This window comes from Triturus cristatus, chromosome 2_2, assembly GCF_964204655.1.
Source record: "Triturus cristatus chromosome 2_2, aTriCri1.1, whole genome shotgun sequence".
In the NCBI taxonomy this organism is placed as follows: domain Eukaryota; kingdom Metazoa; phylum Chordata; class Amphibia; order Caudata; family Salamandridae; genus Triturus; species Triturus cristatus.
This window is the reverse complement of record NC_140582.1, coordinates 808,505,473-808,527,458: the sequence shown is the minus strand read 5'-3', so window position 1 is coordinate 808,527,458 and position 21,986 is coordinate 808,505,473. Positions and strand designations below refer to the sequence as shown.

General features: G+C 42.4%; 1 protein-coding gene across 1 annotated transcript in view; it reads left to right on the top strand.

Moving 5' to 3' along the window:
• The first annotated feature begins 7,318 nt into the window (after positions 1-7,318).
• Positions 7,319-21,986, top strand: part of CWH43 (cell wall biogenesis 43 C-terminal homolog) — a 546,701-nt gene continuing 532,033 nt past the window's right edge. The window contains exon 1 of the mRNA XM_085642112.1: positions 7,319-7,745. Within this exon, the coding sequence (XP_085498238.1) occupies positions 7,697-7,745 (49 nt within the window). The 5' untranslated portion in view covers positions 7,319-7,696. The remainder of the gene's footprint in view (positions 7,746-21,986) is intronic.

Here is a 21,986-nt window from a genome sequence, read left to right as displayed (position 1 = left end):
ATGTCATTGCGAGACCTATTGCATTGTAAATGCTTGTTGTTTCTTGGAATGAGAAGGGACTCGCGTGGGGTGTACCATGCTCGTTTCAACGCCTTCTTCAAGAGTTTTTTGGGATAATTCCTCGTTGCCAGTTTCTTCAAAAGTACTGTTGCGTTTTCGATGTAATCTTTTTTTGAACAGTTGCGCCTTATCCTCATGAACTGGCTGAACGGAAGGTTTTCTCGCAAATTTCGCTGATGGAAACTTGAAAAATGCAGAAATGTGTTTCTGTCGTTTTTTTTGTGTAGAGTGTGGTGTATAAATGGCCTTCTTCGTTAATCAGTGAATACAACACAAACCACTCATAATGCGAGGGAGACTCCAACTGAAGCCACACTACCCAACACTATGAAGTTTCATCTGTGACTGCAGCAGCCAACACTTGCAATGTAAATGAAACCACAGCAGAACTTTCATCAGCCAACACAATGTAGCTTCACCTGTGATTGCAACACTCCTAATGCACATGAGACTTTAAACTACAGCACACAGTCCTATAAAGCTTCATGTGTGACTTCAGCACCTAACACTTGGGATTTACATGGAACTATGGCTTCAGCAACATCCAACACTGTAAAGCTTCATCTATGTCTGCCACGCACAACACTCCTAATGCACACAAGACGTGATATGTTTATTATACTAAAAGGAACCTTGTGACGAGGCTCAATGAGGCTTCATGTGTGACTGTAACACCTAAGACACCTACTGCACCAGATGCTCCATCTGAAGCAACTGCAACCCACCCTGTGAAGCAACTTCTGTTATTATAACAATGGACATGGTTAATGTAGACCCAACCCAGCGTGTTACTTCCAACTGTAGGAAAAAACATGCTACAGATGACTTGTTGGATGTTTAGTGGACTAGTGCATAATGTTAAAATAAGACATATGCACAAAGTTCTGAAAATTGTAGCTTTAGTTGCCAAATATTTGTATTCATGAAAATATTACCCGTCACCTCTCGAATGACTGCTGCATCAGCGAAGACCAAAGTACTTCTTTGGGGATTTTACCCATTCCATTGGCTAGAATTTCATATCTTTCTGTTGGTTGAAATGGAATATTGTCCTACTAATTTCTCTTCCCCACTTTGTCCCTCTTCTCCTCATAATATGTGTGCACTTATCTGGCTAGACAGGGACCCTGCTGAATCAAAGAAATGGGACGGGCAGGATTCAGGCGATGGTCAAAACACATGAAGAGAACACTATAGCTAGAGACGTGAGTAGAGGGAGAAGGAGGTAGAGCTAGACATGATGTAAACAGATGTGTGAGTTAGAGAGAGAAGTGAAGTATTTAGAGAAAGTTGAGGTATACAGAATGAAAGATAAAGAGAGTTAGAAAGAAAGAGGAAGTTGTATTTAGAGAAAGTGGTAGAAAAATAGGTAAAGATGTACAGTACAGCAGAGAGATTGTAAGAGATAGGGAGAAGGAACCGTAGAGAGAGGCAGAGAAGTACATTACTCCAAGGAGTGATGTAGGAAGAGAGGTAATGTAGAGAAAGAGGTGAATAGAGATAGGTATATGCTGTGAGAGGTAGGCAGAGAGACTTGAGGAAAAACAGAGAGATGCAAGGAAGAGATATAAAAATGATAACTTATACAAAAACAGGTAAAATAAAGAGAGTACAGGGGAGAGAGAAAGGTAAAGGATAGAGAGAGAGATGTGGTGTTGACTGAAAAGAGGAAGTTGAGAGACATACATGAAGTATAGAAAGAGAGCTGATGGTGTATACAAAGGTAGAGAGTCGTAAGAAGAAGAGATGGTGAGGTAAAGGGATATTTAAAAAAGAGGTTGTGAGAGATAGTTGAGGTGGGGTGAGCTGAAGTGAAGAAGGAGGTTACAGAGGCAAATATGTGTATGTGTGTGAAGGAGGGAGAGAAAGAAAGAGAGAGAGGAGTTGATGATCGGGAGAATGAAGTAGAGGATTAGAGGTACTCAGAAAGAGGTAAGATATTTGGAGAGGTGAAGAAAAGAGAACAGAGCAAGAGAAGGGGAGGTGGAGATTTGAGGTAGTAGACAAATGGTGATGTAAATTGAGAGGTTAGGTAGTGAGAGAGAGACCAGTGGGGCAGGGAGAGGTATGGTAGTGAGGGAGATGCGAGGGAGAGGGAAATGAAATTGAGACGTGAGGGGGAGTGGTGAGGTAGAGAAATGGTTGAGAGAGAGGTATAGAGGGAAGGTAGAAGAGACACAGAAAGAGGCACCGTAAGGCTAGAGATGAGGTAGTGTGAGAAGTGAAGTAGATGGAAGAGCTAACCAGGGAGGTCGATGGAATAACAGCAAAGAGGTACAAAGAGAGGGAAGGGGTAGGGGAATTTGAAACAGAGAGAGAGAACAAGAGTGATAGAAGCAGGTGTATGCACAAAGAGTGATTGAAAGAGGGATAAGGTTAAGACAGAGGTGGAAAAAGATGAAGATAAGTGGGATATATTGGGTATATCGAGACAGAGGTGAAGTAGACAAAGGTGAGGTAGAGAGAGCAGAATTGGGGAGACGATAAAGGTACACAGAGAAGTAGAAACAGAGGACAGGTTAAGAGAGTAAATGTAGAAGAGGTGAGGTTAAGTAAGGCGATACAAATGAAACGGAAAGATTATTTTTCAATTCACTTGCCACCCACTCACCGGAGTATGAAGGTTAAGGCTGGGCAGGGCAAGCTTGCACTTTAAGGGGCACGGTTATATGTTTTAATGCCTGCAGGGCAGCAATCAAAGTTTCACAAGGGGGTTGAAGCAAAGATGGCACACAAACGGGCTGCCTAGTGCCACGCACAAACGTTGCACCATGGTGAAGCGGTGCGTGTGTGGTGTCTAGCATAGGTTGTATACTGGAAGCATTACCAATACAAATATTTTGCCCTGACAAAGTGTTCAACATTTTTCAATTTTGTGTGTGCTGTACAGTGCAGCGCCCATGCAATGTGTGACATGTTTAGATAAATAAAAATGTCTCAATTTTAGCGCCTGCTTCAAGGAGATATATATATATATATTTTACATAAAACACCGCCAGGCTATCTAGGTAGATCAGGCTTCACTTCAAACCCTATGGGTGCTGGCACTGATCTGCCCAAGTAATACCCAGGTAATGCCCCTGGACGCAAAATGCTGCAGAGCAGTATAAAGCGCTATCTGTGCCGAAAATGGGCACATTTTCAGCACAAAATAACATTTAAGCTGGAAGGTAAATGCCCACACAAGAGTTTGTGTTGCTTTGCGTCACTTGCCCAGGTGCAAACCTGTAATGAATTTGGCCCTGAGGTCCTGTTACGCGCACTCGGCTGTCAAATTAGCACAAGTGACTTGTTTTTTTATGAGAAACGTCGTTATGGCAACCGTTTTGGCTATCCCAACCAGGGGGTCCCATGAAATGTGGGGGCCCTGCGTAATTGCCCGCGTAAACCCCCCTCCGAAGTGCACACCCTGCTGTTGGTCTTTTGAGTATCAAGTGATTCTGGTTGAACAGCAGCGACTTCGAACAGCAGCACTTGGATGTTCCTGCAGCAATATCATTGTTTTAACTGTGGGGCGAAAATCCACACGTACCAAAGTACTCACTCTTAAAGCCGCGTTACGCAACCTGCACTGCATGTGCAAACGTGCATTTCATGCTCTCGGGCATAATAACACTGCATGTTTCGCGGATACGCTGGTATGTTTTGTTTTTTTGCAGTAGTCTGAGCTGTTTTGTAGCAGAAAATAAGTGTTCTCATATTGAAATACGGGCATTAATTTATGCTGCCTTAGTGGTGCAATGTTTGTCTTTTTGCGGTAGCGCCATTTTGCAGCACCCGCGTCTGGCGCAATTTACCATCGTCTGCAGTTTATGAAGTCGGATCCAAACATGTGCAGTGCATTTCAGCCCACAATACTCAGCCAATGCTGACACCGTCGCTGTCTGGAGAAAAAGCAACATGCCTCAATGAGGCAAGCAAATGCAGCGCTGCTGGTTACACCTCAAAGCACGTTCCTTCGTGCAATCTCTGCGCAGCATTACTGCACACCTGTCATGCAAGGGCAGCCGTAAGCAATCAATGCAATGCGGGCCGATTGCCTCCAAACTGGAAGAACCTGGGAGCGGTGGCTTGTCTGTTTTACATATCTCTCTCACAAGAAACGAGAGAGCACGCCGCGCCTTCTGCTGTCTTCCTGCGGTGCAAACAGTACTTATATTACAAACTCCCGCGACATTGAATACATGTAACTAGTGAGACCAGTTTTTACCGTCACCCACGACAAGTCAGTTTAGCCAACACTGTGGCATACATGGGCGTCATTTAAGGGTCGGCCTGCCATTGCGACCCCTAGCTTCAGCAGTGGCAACATCTGCGGCAGAAACCGAAGCAGCTCGGTGGGGGCTTCACTCGCCTCGTGTTTGTAAAAATGTTTTAGTATACTAATAGTGAATAATTTGTCATTATTCGCTATTAGGTTAATTAAAATGGAGTGCAAATAGCTGGAATGACTTTCCCTGGCAGCTGAGGCAAGTAAAAAAAAAAGTGTTTTTAAATGTATGTATGTTGTGTGTGTGCTTGCAGTTTAGGAACGAGTTTGTGTATATGTGAATGCCTATGTCTATGTGTGTGTGTGTGTGAATACGTGTGTATGTGTAAGCATGAGTAAGTGTAAGCATATGTATGTGTGAGTAAAAGTGAAGGTCAAGTGGCATGTGAAGTCACTTCCGCTACCCCAGGTATTTTGATGAATTGACGTCCATGCACACATCTGGATATCTATACGGCACATACTCTTCACGAATCCAGCAAAAAACTACTGTCTTTTGAGCAAATATTGCAGGGGAAGCCAAACCTGGAACAGCATGCACGAGCGGTGGTTATATCGCGTAAACAAACACGTGCGTGCCAGCGGTAGGGTTAATAAACCAGCAGCATAAAGTGTCATCACAGCCTGGAACGATAAATAAACAAGTTATAGACCGTGAGGCGGGGTTTTATGTTGCAACAGGTTTGCATTCCCTCATATACCGCCCCACACTCCAGGACGCACCTTTCCACCTCATATTTGACCGCAGCTTCCTATACCTCTGGCGTGCGCAGGCAGGAAGGACAGTTTGTTTACATAATATGGCCTCTGTGGCAAAGGTAAGAAGGGCATCATTTTGTGGACCATAAAAGCGCGCCTGTTCAGGGCCTGCCATTAGCATGGGCGAGCAGGGCCCAGGCACAGGGCGGCAATTTTCTGAGGGTCGCATGGAGCCGTGTGCATTAAGGTCATGCCAACAGCAGCGCCCCTCTCACCTTGCTCCAGCCTTGTCTTTGTCCCTGCTTGTTCGTTTCTGTCTGATTTGCCAGTTTAAAGTTGGGTTATATCAGCCGCGGTCGGTAGTAGGAGTAACTGCAGGGCGGTGACGTGGGGAGGGGGAGGGGCAGGGTGGGGGGTAGTAAACTATGGATTACGGAGGTTTACAGGTAAGTTAACATATAAATTAATAAAACGGATTTCGTTGCATGCACTGCATCCCCAAATGCGATGCAGTGCACGCAACAAAATCTGTTTGATTAATTTATATGTTAATTTACCTGTAAACCTCCGTAATCCATAGTTTACTACCCCCCACCCTGCCCCTCCCCCTCCCCACGTCTCCGCCCTGCAGTTACTCCTACTACCGACCGCGGCTGGGTTATATGGCGTGTGATGTTATTAACACCCCGTTAGCCCCCTTCCTTGCCCTCCCTTCACCCTCTGACCCCTGCTGTCAAACACCCACAAAACCATCATCTGTGTGAGGCAGCTGAGCTACGGGTGATTTAGGTGAGCTGGAGAAAGTCTGGGGATGTTTTGTTTGTGTTCAGGGGCCAGTCTCTGCCCCTTCACGTACTGACCATTGCACACAAAAGGGACCCCCTGCTGCCTCATTTAGGGGTATATTCACAAGGGGATAGGGCCAACAGAAAATCACTTTTAGCGAAGTTCCGATGGCGCTATGCCCTTCTCCATATTTACATAGTGGTGTTAAGCATGTGGCTTAATGCCGGCTTGGAAATACGGTCACTTTACATGCATCACTTTGCATGAAAGGGGCATGCGATGAGTATTGCTACGGGCATTCCACCGCAACACCCATTGCTTTTTGACGCTGCCTCAGATTTACAAGGATGTGTGAATCTGAGACTGAGCCAAAAACGAATGCCATGCAGTAGCAGGATTTAGAATGGCGAAACAAAGATAAATATTTGTATTTCTCCTTGTTTTAGCTTTTGCTATAAAGAGCAAAACACCATTAATGATTGTTCATGTGCAGGAAGGTGTCTGCAGCACACATAGAAGTAAAAAATAGCTAATTATTGATTTTTTATGTGCAGGAAGAGGCACCTTCCTGCACATAAACAATCCTTCCCTGCAACACAGGCACCCTTGCACCATAGTACAAGGGTGCCTGCATTGGCACCAGGCAGCTGATTTTAGTGCTAGTGCTTGTGAAAACACAGGGGTGCGCCAAATTGTTGTAAATACAGTGCATCCCTGCATTTTGGAAATGTCAGAGTGCAGCACTGCCAAATTTGTCACAGCTCCGCGCTCCTACATTTCCTTGTAAAATGCCGTTTAATGTACTGCCATCAGCAAAGGAGCCAAACTTCTCTCAGCCCATGCCCAGGGCGCTCTCTTAGCAAAGGACGGCTCAGTCTGTACTGCGCAATGAATGAAGGTCTTGAATGTGTTTCTAGAGTCCCACTGCCTATTGCTCAGGGTCACTCCTGTAAAATAATTGTGCGGTAGCAGCGTTTTCACATGACTAAAGATGGACCAAACTTTCCACTTAATCCATCATCTGCTACGTAATTCACATAATTTAACAAAAAAAGTTCGACCTCACACAAATCAAAAGTTATCTAAAAAGTGCCCCGTGAGGTGCTGCACAATGGCAGATCCTTTCCCAAAGTGAATTAGCTACCTTGCATTTTCAGATTAGTGTTAAACTGGTACTGTCGTGAAATCTTTGCCCAAGTAATATTAATGTGTGTTAAAATACGAAATAGTGAAATATAACTGCTACAGAATGTGCTGCACTATGCCAGATAAGTTGCCTTTGCTTGCCACATAATTAAGTTAAACCTTGCCACATAATTTGGTCCTCCACTGAAGCATAATGTCAGTGGCTCTGCTGTTGCCCTGTGTGGGAGTTGTGGTACACAAGGCGGAGGTTCAATTTCTGTTTCTCGGGGATGTCACCAGAGGACAGTTCCTCATTTGTAGGTGTGACTTTAATCACCGCAACAGGTTTGTACACTTTCCATGAGGAAATATGTATTTGCACACTGAGTCACATTGACAGAGGATACACTCAAATCTAGCACCTGTACCCAGAGGCAGGCGCTGCCTGGAACCAGTCTTCTTCCGGGTGCATCGATCCTACACTCAGTGGTGGGGACATAGATAGGTAACACTTGACCAGTGCCAGCGGGACGGACTGATTGACGTCGGACGCGGCAGAGCGCACCGGGAGCAGCGGCTGTTGAAAGCTTCTTCCGCGTGAGGAGGGTGGAGAGCCCGCGCGGACGCCTCCCGCGAGACTCCGGGCACCGCACCTGCGCGAGGAGGGGCGCAGGTACCTGGGACGGACGGAGAAGGGGCCCAGAAGAGCTCCCGGGGCTCGCCCTCCATCGCCCAGCCATCACCGAGCCAGGCATCATGGTAACCTTGAACGTTTGGAAGGACCTCCTCATAGAAACGGTGCTGGGTAAGGGCTTTTCTCTGTTTTTTTGAAGTCCACGCGCAATATCTCAACGTAGCTCTTTGTCAGCAGCTAAGCAATACTTTCCTACAGTACAGCACATTGCCAAAGGCAGTAGTTTAGACTTTGTAAAGCGAAAAGTTTCCCTAAATAAGAAACAATGGGTATCGCACAGGTACCAGCAGCGCAAGCGCCTCTCAGGCAGAGAACAAGTTGAGATAAGGCAGCAGCAGGGCATGATGGGCGTAGGAAGTGTGGGGAACACAGGGATACACCCCCCCAGATTTTGTAGTGGGGGGTACACACGGGACAAGGGTGAGGGGGACGAGGGGACACAATAAATTCACCTCTCCTCTCTCCTTTGTCAGTCGCAGGGCCATTAGCAGGTCAAAGCACTAGTTGACCCTGCACTTGACCTGTGACTCTCCGTTTTGTTGTGCTGCAAACCTCCAGGAATTTTTCCTCACCTCGCCCTCATGCCATGGCTGCCTGCAGTCTGCACGTCCAGGACAAAGGAAGAGAGGCAGCTTGTGACTGCATCCGGCCCTTCCTCAGCCCCGACCCTACCTTATTTGACTGTTTCACACTGCGCAATTCAGCCTCTCAAAGCCTGTTTTGTTGAAATGTTTATTTTAAGCAAATCGCCTCGGAACATATGAATAATTAGTATGAGACATAGTCTAAACACGCACCTTGTGCAAAGTTGTGTGTCAGATGTGTTGGTCTGTCCTAGTGTTTACACAAATATTTTAAATACCACTATTTTGTCTAATTTCTTTTATAGCGCTACTCAACCCAATCCAGGGTGTCGGAGCGCTTATCATCACACATACACATTATACATTGACAATAAATCATATGTGTGTAAATCAATTTACAGGTGGTGTAACATAGGCTAGTGAGGGTTACAAGGTGTAGGAGTCACATGTCCTTTCCTTCATTGTTGACTGTACTATAAGAGAAGGATTACAATTTATGAACTGCAAGTAACTAAAGGATCTCTGTGTTAAAAGCAATAACCCACTTACCCATTTACATAAAATAAAAATACGTCATCTGTGTGTCACATGATGTGCTTAGCGGGAGACATATTAACACTCTATGCTACTTTGATTCAAAACTGGGACTAGACAAAACACCTGTCTCTCCAGCAAGTGTATTAAAACTCCGGAGTTATCTTACCGTTATTATTATTTCCTGAAATTTACTGGGTACATAAAGATCTATGCAACAGGTGCTTTAACCCAATAAGATATTGTTGCTTAACTGGTTGCAGACTTTGCAACCAGTTAAGCAGAACAGATATACTACCACATTTCTCCTTGTTGACAATTTCTTTCTTGCAGAGTTTCAATAAATAAATGTATAAGTGGAGGCCTAGATCTTGCACTGAGGTTGCATCACTTTTTGGCACAGCTCTGACACACAATCTAATTTGTTAAATATTGTAATACTCTCAAATTTACTCATGATAGACCTGCTTAACACATGTGAGGTCTCAGAATGTGATGTCATTTTTTGTGATATCACTTCCTGTGAGGTCATGGGTTGTGATATCACATGCGATGTCACGTGCTGTGATGTTACTTACATACTGCCTAACTTGGTTAGTGCCCCACTTCTTTTTTTAGGAATTGTACCCTAATTGGAGAAGTATAATGGAGAACTGGTGTTGGTGGTTTCATAGGCTAGGCATCAAATTTAAATGTTATCCTTGCCATATTAAGAGGCCAGTGTAACTCGATGGGAATTAGCGCAGTGTGATCGAATTTCAGAGAGGAAGCCATATGTCTAGTTCGGCATGTAGGACAGTTTTCAGTGGCAAGAGGCAGGCTTGTGAGACGCCCACAAGGACGGCGTGGCCAAAGTCCATTCATGACAGTATTTGTAGTAGAAAACAGACAAGAATGGCTTAAACTTTTCAGGACCCAGAGGTAATAGTTTGCCACTTTGAAGATGTTGTTTATATGGAAGAGTCAAACGTGAAGATGAGCGATGAAACAGCGGATGAAATTGATGGGAAGTCAGCAATGTCTATGAGTCTATGGCCTTTTGCATTTCATTGCCTGCTAATAAAATAATGGCTAGCATGCTGATCTATTTCCCCCCCGGCCATGCAGGGGGGTTTCTGTCTTCCCTGGATGAGTTCCTTTCGAAGTATATGTTGAAATACTTGAATTTCATGGTTCTAGGGGACCTTAATATACATGTGGCTGCATCTTTTGACCCGCATGGTTAACTTCTTTCGGAGCATATTTCATCTTGGGATATGTCACAGTTTATGACTCAGCCTACACATATCCCGGGCCACTCCTTAGACACCATTTTTTCTAACACTCAAGTTTAGGTACTCGACATTAATCCCCAGACTTGGTCCGACCATGCCCTCATTCACTTCCATTGATCACTGGACCTCGACTCTCACAGATGCGGATTTCACTGTTCCACTACTGCATTGTAATTAGGCCACTGTCTCTTCTACGGAGTTTAGTCTTGCCTTGAGCAAGCACTCTTCATCTATGAAGAAGGACCTGGAGGTCGATGTTAATCGGCCAACTCCTTGCTTATACAGGTGGATAACCACATCGTACCTATTAAACACAGAGATGTGAATTCCTCAGGCAAAAGACAGTCAACCCCTTGGGCTAGTAAGGACCCTAAAAGGCTTTGTAAGCACTGTAGGAAAAGGGATTGGAGCCTTCAATACCTTTGAAATGACCAAGTGCTCTACAAGAAGGATCTAAACATCTACCATTGTGCAATTGAGAAAGCTCAGCCTGACTTTTTTTTACAGATCAGATTGACATTTCCCAAAACAAGTCTGGGAAGATATTAAAAATAGTCAAAAAGGTTATGCACCCTGAAGCCTTGCTTCAGCCTCTAAAAATAAGTGTTTAACTTCGACATTAAAATCCAAAACATCGTGGACGCTTTCCAACTCATGGACTCTGCCTCGAGGAGGATCAGTGACCACACAGCACTGCTAGTAGAAATAGTGCCCTCTCGTGACTAATTGCTACTGGAATTCACCTTGATTTCACTTGAGGAGTCTGCTCAGACCTTGAGTGCTGCAATCAGGGTCGCAAGATGATCCCTGTTCTCCTCACATTCTTTCTGCCAATTGTATGGCCATCAACCCTGCTCCAAACCTGCTTCTAAATCAGTCAATTCATTTGGTCACAGTGCCCAGTAGTTAAACAGGCCAAGTCGATTCCTCTTTTCAACAAACCCTCAGCTGACAAGACCAGTCTTGCCAATTTCTGTCCCATTTCTCTGTTGCCATCCTTTACCAAGATTTTAGAGAAGCTCATAAACAAGTAACTCTTTGCTTTTGCGAACAAAATGCACTTCTTTACTCTGCCCTGTTGGGCTTCCGCCCAGGTATCAGCACCGAGACCATACTCTTAGAGGCCCCAGATACAATTAGGCCTGCGGTAGATCAAGGGAAGCTGGTGGCACTAACCCTCCTTGGTCTATCTGCGGCTTTTCACCTGGCCTCACATTTGACACTCCTGCAGCACCTCGAAGACATAGGTGTCTGCGGTTCTGCTTTGGCATGGCTCCTTTCCTTTTTGACAGACAGGTCCCAGTCAGTTTGGATGGTCTCATTTGCCTCTTATCCTAAACCATTGGGTTATGGGGTCCCTCAGAGGTCTGCACTAAGCCCCACATTGTTTTCAATGTGAACTTCCCCTACCACGGTAGCACTCAATGATGGGGTAAAATGCAATACTACTGCTTCTTTTGCCCCCAAGGTGGGGGGGGGGGCAAGGGGTTGGTACTAGGCTCATGACCAGCTAAAAAAATTTAAATTCCTCTAACTAATCCCCTGCCGGCAGCAGAAACAGTGATCCAGGCCTTGATCACCTCAAGACTGGATTATGCTAACTCTCTGTACTGGGGCCAACCAGCCAATCTCCTAAAGAGATTACAGCTGGTGCAGAATGCGGCTGCCAGGCTTCCACTACACCTTCCAAAGAGAGCCCACATTCAGCCAAGCCTAAAGAAACTGCACTGGTTGACTATAAAAGAATGTGTGAGGTTCAAAGGTTTGGTTCTGGCACACAGAGCTTTTTACCACAAAGACCCTCAGTATTTGTCAACAGATTCACACCTTACCAAGCAGCTCGGTCTCTTTGGTCATTAAACTTCTTGCTGGTAGTAATTCATCTTTTCAGATTAAAAAAGTGGAGCTGTAGCTCCTTCCCTTATGTGGCTGCCAAGAAGTAAAATGCCCTCCCAGTTTAGCTCCCTGCTTCCAGGGACATTCTGGTCTTTAAGAGACTTCTTAAGACCTGGCTCTTTGGTTCTGCCTTTCAGTACCACTCTTATTTAGGGTTCAGACTTGCTACTTAGTGCCGGGACACTATTGAGCAGCTGTTGCGCTTTACAAATCTTTAACTAATAGTAATAATGTGTAATTGCTTTAGCAGGTTACAGTTGAAATACTTTTTGTCCATCCTTGGAGAAGAACAGGACAAATTAATTTTGTGTGGATTTAGAATAAAGAAGTTATTTAAATGTTGTAAATGTTTGCAAGTGCAGAATGAATATGTCTAGTGGTGAATACGTGTTGAGGTAGAATAGGGTGTCATCTAGTTATTGTTTCCACCAGTTACATAACTTGGTGACCAGATAGCTTTCCCAAATCCTCAGCGAACCTTGCTCCTCTTTACCATTCCTTACTTTTTCTTAAGATTAGATATAATAGATGCCACTGCCGGCAGACCACATTGTCTTTGCTATTAGTGTTCATGATGGCTCAAGTTAGTGTAAAACCATAATAAATACAAGCCCCATTATCAAAACATTACATTCTGAACACAGTCCGAACAGAGTACCCCACTGTAGCATGTATGTGCTATGTTTCTAGAATCCTATATGAATGCATATCTGCCTAGTTTTATACTATTGAAATATGTTCCTATTTTCCACATTGACACTGTACAATTTACATTTGCCAATGTCGGTTGACATTTTGTGGTGTTCCTCTTTGCTTTTTCTTTGTGTAGGCGAAACTACCCGTTTTTCACCAGCACTCAGTTATCTGCACAGTTTGGAAGTGATATGTTTGTTTAAAAACAATGCGTTGTGTTGTGCGACAGCTCCTCTTCAGACAAACTCATATTTTAGTTGCTTGCATCCTAGACAACGGAAGCCGTTTCCCTTGACACTGCTGAGAGTTTCCCTTACTCGTTGCTGTTTGTGTCTGAATAATGCTGTGCTTAATGAGAGGAAAAGACAAGATCTTCACTACAGTCGAAAAACAAGGACCCCCTGCTACTAATGTAGATTCCGAGGGCAGGGAAATAACACAATTGAAGAAAAACCCCTAGGCAACTATAGGTCTATATCATGTTTCAGACCTAGGCAAACACAGACATGATATTAGGGACTCAGTTTACACATGAGAACATTAAAAAATCATTTATTTAATACAACATTCTTTAAAATCATCCTAATACATATATCAACAGTTTCTAAGTGCAGACGTGTGACAACATCTCAACATAATTTACAAAAAACTAACACAGAATTTGATAAACAGACATTAGCGTTTTCACTGAAAGCAATAAAAAGGTGATAATGACAAATTTACAAAAAAAGTTTTCAGGAAATACATTGTGTGTCTAAGGAATAAATACTTAAATCAGGTGGCTGAATGGTGAGTCTTCTTAATGTCTACTCAACTTTCGGCATACACAATGCCTTCATCAGGAAAGCCACAGTAATTTCAAATGTTAACATTTAAAATGCACAACGGATAGGAAAGTAACAGGTGCACAAATTGTACTGAGGGGCTAGACGTTCGTGGGCAAAAATATTCAGGGTGCTTGAGCCGCAGCTTGTTGTTGCCCAGATCGAAACTGAGTGCTGGCAAAACATTTTATTCTAATTCTGGCTCCCCCTCTACCCTTACATCCACTCAACATAGTGTACTCCTGGACATGTGGTTTAATCTAACTTAGCTTCAGGCACTGCTAAACTCTTAGAAAGTGGCTACTAAGAGACCCATATGAGCCCCCCCTTACTTACTACTGGTTGGCTTCATTGTCACCCTTTTTTCTTCCTTTTCATAGATGAGTGCATCTCTACGCATGCAGGCTTCACTTCATCTTCATGTTTTTGGTTTCTTCCCTGAAGCATGACTCAAGTACTGTTTCTCAATGACTTCTTATCCCACTTTCCCCTACAAACAACTGTCCTGTACTGCAAAGCTGGTCAAAAGGCAAATGTAATTCTTTCTCTTCCTGCTGCTGGATCTCACTCTTCACACTTCCCAAAAGTTGCATATATATACCACCAAGGGAGCATATGTTCAAGACAGGCACTAAGCCAGCAAGATGAAACAAGAACAGAAAACAACCCAAATACCCCAGAATAGATCCATAAGGAAAATAGGGGCACTTAGCCCATACAGAGGCAACATTGCATGCAACAAAATTATGTGTGACATGTATATAAAACATATCACATTTATTCACAGGCAATATCCTTGATATGCAAAAATGTAAGACCAAAACACGTTTTGGTTGTATTTTGAAATATATACATCTTTTATAGAGCTATAGTGTGCTGATAAATTGAATTGTAAATATGTATAATACATGTACAACTACATTTCCAAGAATGCATCCTAAAAGGCTGGATGGGCACTGTGTATAAAAAGGAACATAGTAGAAGGACTCACTGACCGTGAGCAAGACTCGGAGGAGTTGAAACGTGTAGGTGTTTGCTACGTGGAAATTAAAGAAAAGTGGCTTTTAAATATTGGAGACTGGAGTGCAGCATTTTCTTTCATTCAAGGTGGGGAAGTGGATGTGCGATATGTATATATATATTTATATATGTCCAGTACCTGGTAGACCTATTATCTCTGCAATAGGTGGTATGAGCGAACAGATTTCACAATATGTGGACTATTTTTTACAGATGCATGTGCAAACTCTCCCATCGTATGTCAAGGATACTAGTGACTTTCTTGAAAAAATCACACATATAATATGGGATGAGAGTTTTTCGCTCACTACAATGGACATTGAATCATTGTATACTAGTATTAATCATGAAAGTGGTCTGAATGCTGTTAAACATTTTCTTGACACTAGAACTCTCATTTTTCACAACCATAATGAGATGCTTATTCAAATGATCAAATGGTGCCTTTACAACAACTTCTTTATGTTTGAGAACAAACTATTCTGCCAAAAACGAGGCGTGGCTATGGGAGCCTGCTTCTCTCCCAGCTATGCGTGTTTACACGTAGGCTGGTGGGAGGAGCAGGTTCTCAGGGGCTCTCTGGGTTCCAAATATGAGAGTAACATAGTACATTGGCTAAGATTCATTGATGATGTGTTCCTGATATGGAGGGGGGACACTAACAGTGCTTTATTATTCATCAATGAGATTAATACTAACAAACTAAATCATAAATTTACATCTTACATCAGCCAAACACAGGTCTCCTTCCTAGATACCACTATTTATGTATCAGGTAATAAGTTGGAATCTACATTATATAGGAAATCCACCGCAGGCAACTCCACCTTATATGCGACTAGCTCCCACCCTGGCCACCTCATTAGAAGTATCCCCTATGGGGAGCTATTAAGACTTAAAAGAATTTGCAGTACGGAAATGGAGTTAACAAAATGTACCCAAGAGGCGCTTGCCAGATTTAAAGCGAGAGGCTATAGTGACTCTATTCTCAAACAAGCGAGTAATAAGGCAGCATTGAAAGCTAGAGAAGAACTCTTATGCAAAGTTGACAGGTCATGTGATACAAGACATAATGGAGATGAGGAGAATGCTCCACGTCTCATAATGACTTTTAACAGACAACATAGACAGTTGAGGGCTATCATTAACAAAAATTAGCCCATTTTAAAAACAGATGGTGTACTGGCGCCCTTCTTATCAGACAAACCGTCCATCACGTATAGACGTGCTGTATCCATGAGAAGACAGCTAGTCAGAAGCAGCCCAGAAAATGTATCTAGCAATACCTGGCTACAGCCAAAGAAAGGCTTTTACAAATGCACATCCTGTAGAGCGTGCAAATTTGGGACTAACCGTACTACATACAAAACCCCGTTTAGTCCCAAGGAAACACCAATCGAAGGGCATTTCACATGCCGCACAGAATATGCTGTCTATGTCCTCACCTGTACCTGTGACCTATCATATATAGGTAGCACCAAACTTCAAGTACATACCCGTATCCTTCAGCATTTACGAGCCATTGTAAATAATGACACCACTTATCCTGCGGCTCGTCATTTCAAAGACAAACATAACAATGACTTAAAATGTCTCAGTTATTATGTAATTGACGCCATCCCCAAACTGCGCCGAGGAGGCAATAGGGAAAGGCTACTTAGGCAACTAGAAACCCGCCTAATATTAGAACTGGATACAAAGGTTCCCTATGGTTTAAACACCACTGAAGATATGTACACCTACCTATAAATTTGTCTATAAGTCTGCTTGGATAAACTCATTGATAGCTTCTTGAATAGAAGCTCTCTGGAACCAGTTTTCTGATAATTTTCCTGTTACAATGTCGATATGTGCCCACTTTATACACTCAGGGATCAATATATGTATGAGTAGGATCCTTTTGAGTTATGTTGATCCACTTTTTGGATATTAAATACATCATGTTTGTGATCTTCCCCCTCTGTTTAGTGCAGCTTCCATTGATCTAATTTACTCATGGTCACTGCCTATTTCTCTTTCTTTTTAATTCCTTATAGTCACACTATTGTGTTGTTGAAATAAATAGGCAATTATTTGCACATTCTTCCAGCACCTTGTTATACGCACCAATATGTATCTCCCAATATGGATGGCGTATCAAAATTATTTCTATATGAGAATCAAAATATGTATTTTTTGCAACTTTGCACACTTGAGGGGTCATTCAAATCATTTTATACACTGTTTCTTGTTTTATGGGTGATTTTAACCATGGAGTAGAGCCTCTTTCTGTGACACTTTCCCCTTTTTTACATACACAGACGAGTTTTGCTGGATATTTAGATCAGGTTGATAACCACACATTTAAGATTCAACTACATTACGCATTTATGCTGATATTTTAAGAAAATAATTTTAATATACATTGGATTATACTGTATTTATACTGTGATATATTTATGTATTTATTTATTTATTTATACGTAAATGTGTATTCAAATGTGTATATATTTATTATTCTTTTTACCTCATGTAGTAGTTCTGAATCCGTGTGTAGAACCACTACCCGGTCTGTTTTCTAAATTCAGTATGTGTAGAGTGCCGCAGTCTGTCCTCCATGTCTATTAATCATGTGACACCGGGTTTGAGAGAGAAAAAAACATTTAAATTGAATTTCTCCCGCTATGGCGACGTTATGTGAACAAGGCCGACGGTACGGCCGAAACGCGTCATGACTAACAGCAGAGAGAACTAAAAATAAATTTCACTTTGCCACCAAGAGGAGTTCGTGTCATTTCCTGATGGAGTGATTGTTTGCAACATATATATATATATATATATATATATATATATATATATATATATATATATATATATATATATATATATATATATATATATTCACAGAAAAAAACATAGGTTTTAGGGGTGTTATAGTTAGCTGGACATTTCACTTGTACAAAACCAGTGAAATTCCCCCGTTATAGTTAGTTCAGCTAACTATAACTCACGGCCGCAATGCACTGCTGATGACGTCACATATTACATCACTCATGACATGGTCAGTGACATCACTGATGACATCACTGATGACATCTCAAATGACATCACTGATGACATCACTGATGACATCATCCACTGAAGTTGTGTTTTTCTGAAATTTAAATATGTTTTATATATGTATATCTCAAGGTCGATGGAAGAATAAATGGGTATATAAGTGTCTAAATTAATGATTTGTTTTTGAAAAATTGATTGTATAACTGACTGATTAAGTGTATCTTAGTGAATACATGGGTTAGTGAGTAATCTTTAAATATATAAATATCTGTATCAGTCTCTCACTTTGTGTATAAGTGGCTACATGGGTTGGTGAGTAGCTACATAAGTGTCTATACAGGTTATTAGTTGTTTTTTTGAGTATCAGTATGAGTGTCTGAGTGTCTGTATGGTTTGGTGGGGGTATTATGTAGTGCATAGATGCATGAATGCGTGACTCACTGTTTGTATGTGTTGAAGACAGCATGTGTGCAGGACTGTATGGGTGGATGAGTGTGTGTATGGGTGTGTTAGTGAGTGAATGACTGTTTCAATAGTGTCTTTATGAGTAACTACATATGTTTTAAACAAGTATATGTGAGTATTGGTGTATATAAGTGAGTATATGTGAGAATGAGAGATTGGAAGAGATCCTGTATAAATTAGTATGTGTTTCTATAAATGATTGCTTAAGAGAGTAAGTATGTGTGAGTTTCTGTAGAAGTAAGTGTGGTGTTGTGTGTCTAACTGTATATGCAAGTAAATGGATGTGTGATACTTTGTTTGCATGTGTGACTATGTGTGTGAGTAACTCTATGTATGAGTGTCAGTGTGTAACAGGATGTATAGGTGTATGAGTACATATAATGAGTGAGTACATGTATGAGTGACTGTATAAGACTGTTAGTGAATGAGAGGATGTGTGTGTAGATCTTGGAATTACTGAATAGGTGTGTTGTAAGTGGTATTGGTATGTCCATTGTTTTGAAAATGTTAATGTCTATTTTTGAGTGTGTGTATCAAAGGTTATATTAGGGTGAGAGGAGGTCTGCCACTCTATCACAAGGATGATGTCATCAGTGATGTCAACAGTGATGTCATTTGAGATGTCATCAGTAGCGTCATGAGTAGCATCATGAGTGATGTCACTGACCATGTCATGAGTGATGTAATATGTGACGTCATCAGCAGTGCATTACGGGCGTGCGAGTTATAGTTAGCTGAACTAACTATAACGGGGGAATTTCACTGGTTTTGTACAAGTGAAATGTCCAGCTAACTATAACACCCCTAAAACCTATGTTTTTTTCTGTGAATTTCTAAGGTTTTTTAAATGCTAATTCCTAACTATAACATACCTGAAACCTCTGTTTTTTCAGTGAATTTCAAAGGTTTTTTAAATGCTAATTCCTAACTACAACGCCCCTGAAACCTATGGTTTTTTTCAGTGAATTTCAAAGGTTTTTTAAATGCTAATTCCTAACTATAACATATCTGAAACCTATGGTTTTTTCAGTGAATTTCAAAGGTTTTTAAAATGATAATTTTGAAATATATTAATTGTTATATTTAGTTTTTTTATACTGTTTTTCTACATTTTTTAAACTATTTATTTTTACATATTTTATTTTTTAAATTACATTACATATTGTTAATATAAATTGAAAAAAAATGTTTGTAAAAATATTAAAACTCTAATATTGTTTTTTTTATTTTATATTTTTTAAAATATATTTATAATATTTTTGTATACATTTTTTTTGGGAGTCGCGCACCCAATGCATACCTTTCTCGATCACTGCGTGGAACTTAGCTGCCATTTTACGATTGTTGTGTAGGATCCGCGTAGGGTGTGCGATGGGTGCGTATTTTCCTGCGCGATTGCTATGCGACCGGTACGCGACTACAGGCGCATACGCAATACATACTTATTACTTTACGCGACGCTCGCGCTCTTGCGCGTGACGTCATATACGTGTTCGACGCATTAGGAGTCGCGCACCCAGCGCGTGCGACTCCTAATTTTACTGTAAAAAAAAAATAGCACCTATCACTAATTTCTATTCTACCCGGGGATCCCATCCCCCGGGGCTCATATATAACGTTGGGGACCGTGGGGGAGCCCCAATGCCCCCACGGTCCCAGCCAGCTCCCCGCGTCCTTCGGGAGCCGGCATTGTTTTTCCACACGGGGAGCTGCTAACATGCAGCTCCCGATGTGGAAAAACAAAATGCTTTGCATTTTGAAAGAGAGAGCAGGTCTCCCTGCTCTCTCTTTCAAAATCCAAACCAAGTTTGCTATGACAGGGCGGGAGCAGTGTCCCGGGGGTTGGCACCCCAGGACACTGCAGGAGCCGGCCCTGGGGGGTGGCGGTCCCCAGGGCCCTCGAGGGCTCCGGGAGGGGGGCCACACAGCCCCCCTCCACAACATACAAAGCCCTGGGGGGTGGTGGTCCCCGGGGCTTGGGGGGGCCTTTGAGGCCCCCAACCATTTTTGAGAAAGCCCCAGGGGGTAGCGGTCCCTGGGGCTGCGGCCGGCCTTTGTGCCCCCCACCCATCTATTTTGCTGGGGGTGTGGCAGTCGAGCCCCCCCACCCATTTATGTTGTTGCCCCAGGGGTGGCAGTCCCCAGGGTTGGGGAGCCCCTCTGGGCCCCCCCAAAAATGTAAAACTTTTGCCCGGGGATTTGGCCCCCCGGGGGCTAATTATTAAAGCCCGCGCTTAATTTTTTTTTTTTTTACGGCATGATCCACGCACCCTGCACGTATTTCGACGTTTAAAAAAATAAATAAAAAAATTACGGCCCTGGGGGTCCTTGTGGGACCCCCTAAGCAGGTCTAGAGGATCAGGGTATTTCTACCCTGCCGCCTTTATGAGTTTTACACACTAGTTCCACTGATTTCTTCAGCCTCGCTTCTACCGAGGCACAAAATGGCTGCCAACACTTCCTGGTTTGGAGTGTTGACAGACAGTTGACAGCCAATTAGCATGCAGCTCGTGATCGGGTGGGTGCACTCAGGGTTCGCTCAGGGTGCGCGGATCCAGCGCAGCCATAGATATATATGTGATTTTCATTTTGATTTTCTCAGGAACTACTGAACGGATTTACACCATTTAAGCAAAAGGCACGACTCTGAACCAAGGTCTACCTTTCTGCCAAATTTGGTGTAATTCTGTTCAGCAGTTCGGGCTGTAGCTGCGACTAAAGGTCCCTATGGAAAATTGCATGGGGAAAACACATTTTGGGACCCCCCTTTTTTCTCGCCCCTTGCTTGACGAATCACCCCAAGAATTTCAGGATAGGAGCAGACCAGAGCGGACCACGAGTTTTGAAAAATTCACGAAGATTCGTCAACCGGTGCCAAAGTTATTCCAAATAGAATGTTGCGGATTTCCCATGGATAATAGGTCCTAACTATAACTACCTACTGGCGACCAAGCAGGACGCGTTTCGGCATCGCACCTTTCTCGTACTGTTAAACACACACAAACAATAATCGCCATTTTTAACTTTTACGATATGGGAATGTTTCCAGGGGCAATTGCATCATTTCCGACCGTCAGGTAAACACAAAAGATTGACTTTTACTAGCAGACAATTCATTGATTCTTGGCGGCCATCTTAAGCTAGTATTCGATGTATATGCACTACTAGTGTCATTAATTTGCAACATTTTTTAATAAAACGGGACAAAAGAATTTAGCCCTGGATGGGCAATGTGTACAAAGGTACTTTGTGCAAAATTATTTACAGTGATTCAGAAATACTAGTTTTTATGTCTTCTATCGACGAAATTCATGATGCTATTTACACTGTGATAATAAAGTTCAAGTAAAAAAATCATATTTCAGTGATATCTCAGCAAATTATCAGAAAAAATACATTGTAGCGCATTCATCATCTTTTACACATTGATTCTGTATAGCATTTCATCATTTTATAAGTAGTACTCTTATATACGGATCTACAGAGGTAGCAGAAAAATGTGGGGCGATTAGATTGGAATTACAAGTTATCGAGATGAAAGAGTTAGCCCAAATGAATTGCTAATTCCTCTTCTATATTAAGACCTGATGGATTCTTAGTTTGTAGTTTGAGTATATATCTAGATTCCAGTCTACGTAAGTGAATTTCTCTATCTCCCCCACGCTCTTTGACTGGGACATGGTCCAGACAGAAGAATCTGAGCAAATTTCGATTACTCTGATGCAAGTTAGCAAAATGCCTCGCAACCGGGTAAGTTGGGTCCTTATGTTCAATTGCCCTCGCATGTTCAAGTATTCTGCGCTTTGTGGGGTGTATTGTGCTGCCGATATATTGTAAATTACAGGGGCACACTAAACAATATACGCAGTATGGCGTTGTACATGTTAGGAATTTGGTGATTCTCTTTCGGTCAGACATTCCTGGTATCTGATATGTCAACACTTTGGTACTATTTTTGCAGGCTTTACACCTGTTACATGGGAAAAACCCAGTTAGGTTACCTAGCCTGGGATTGCGTGGTAT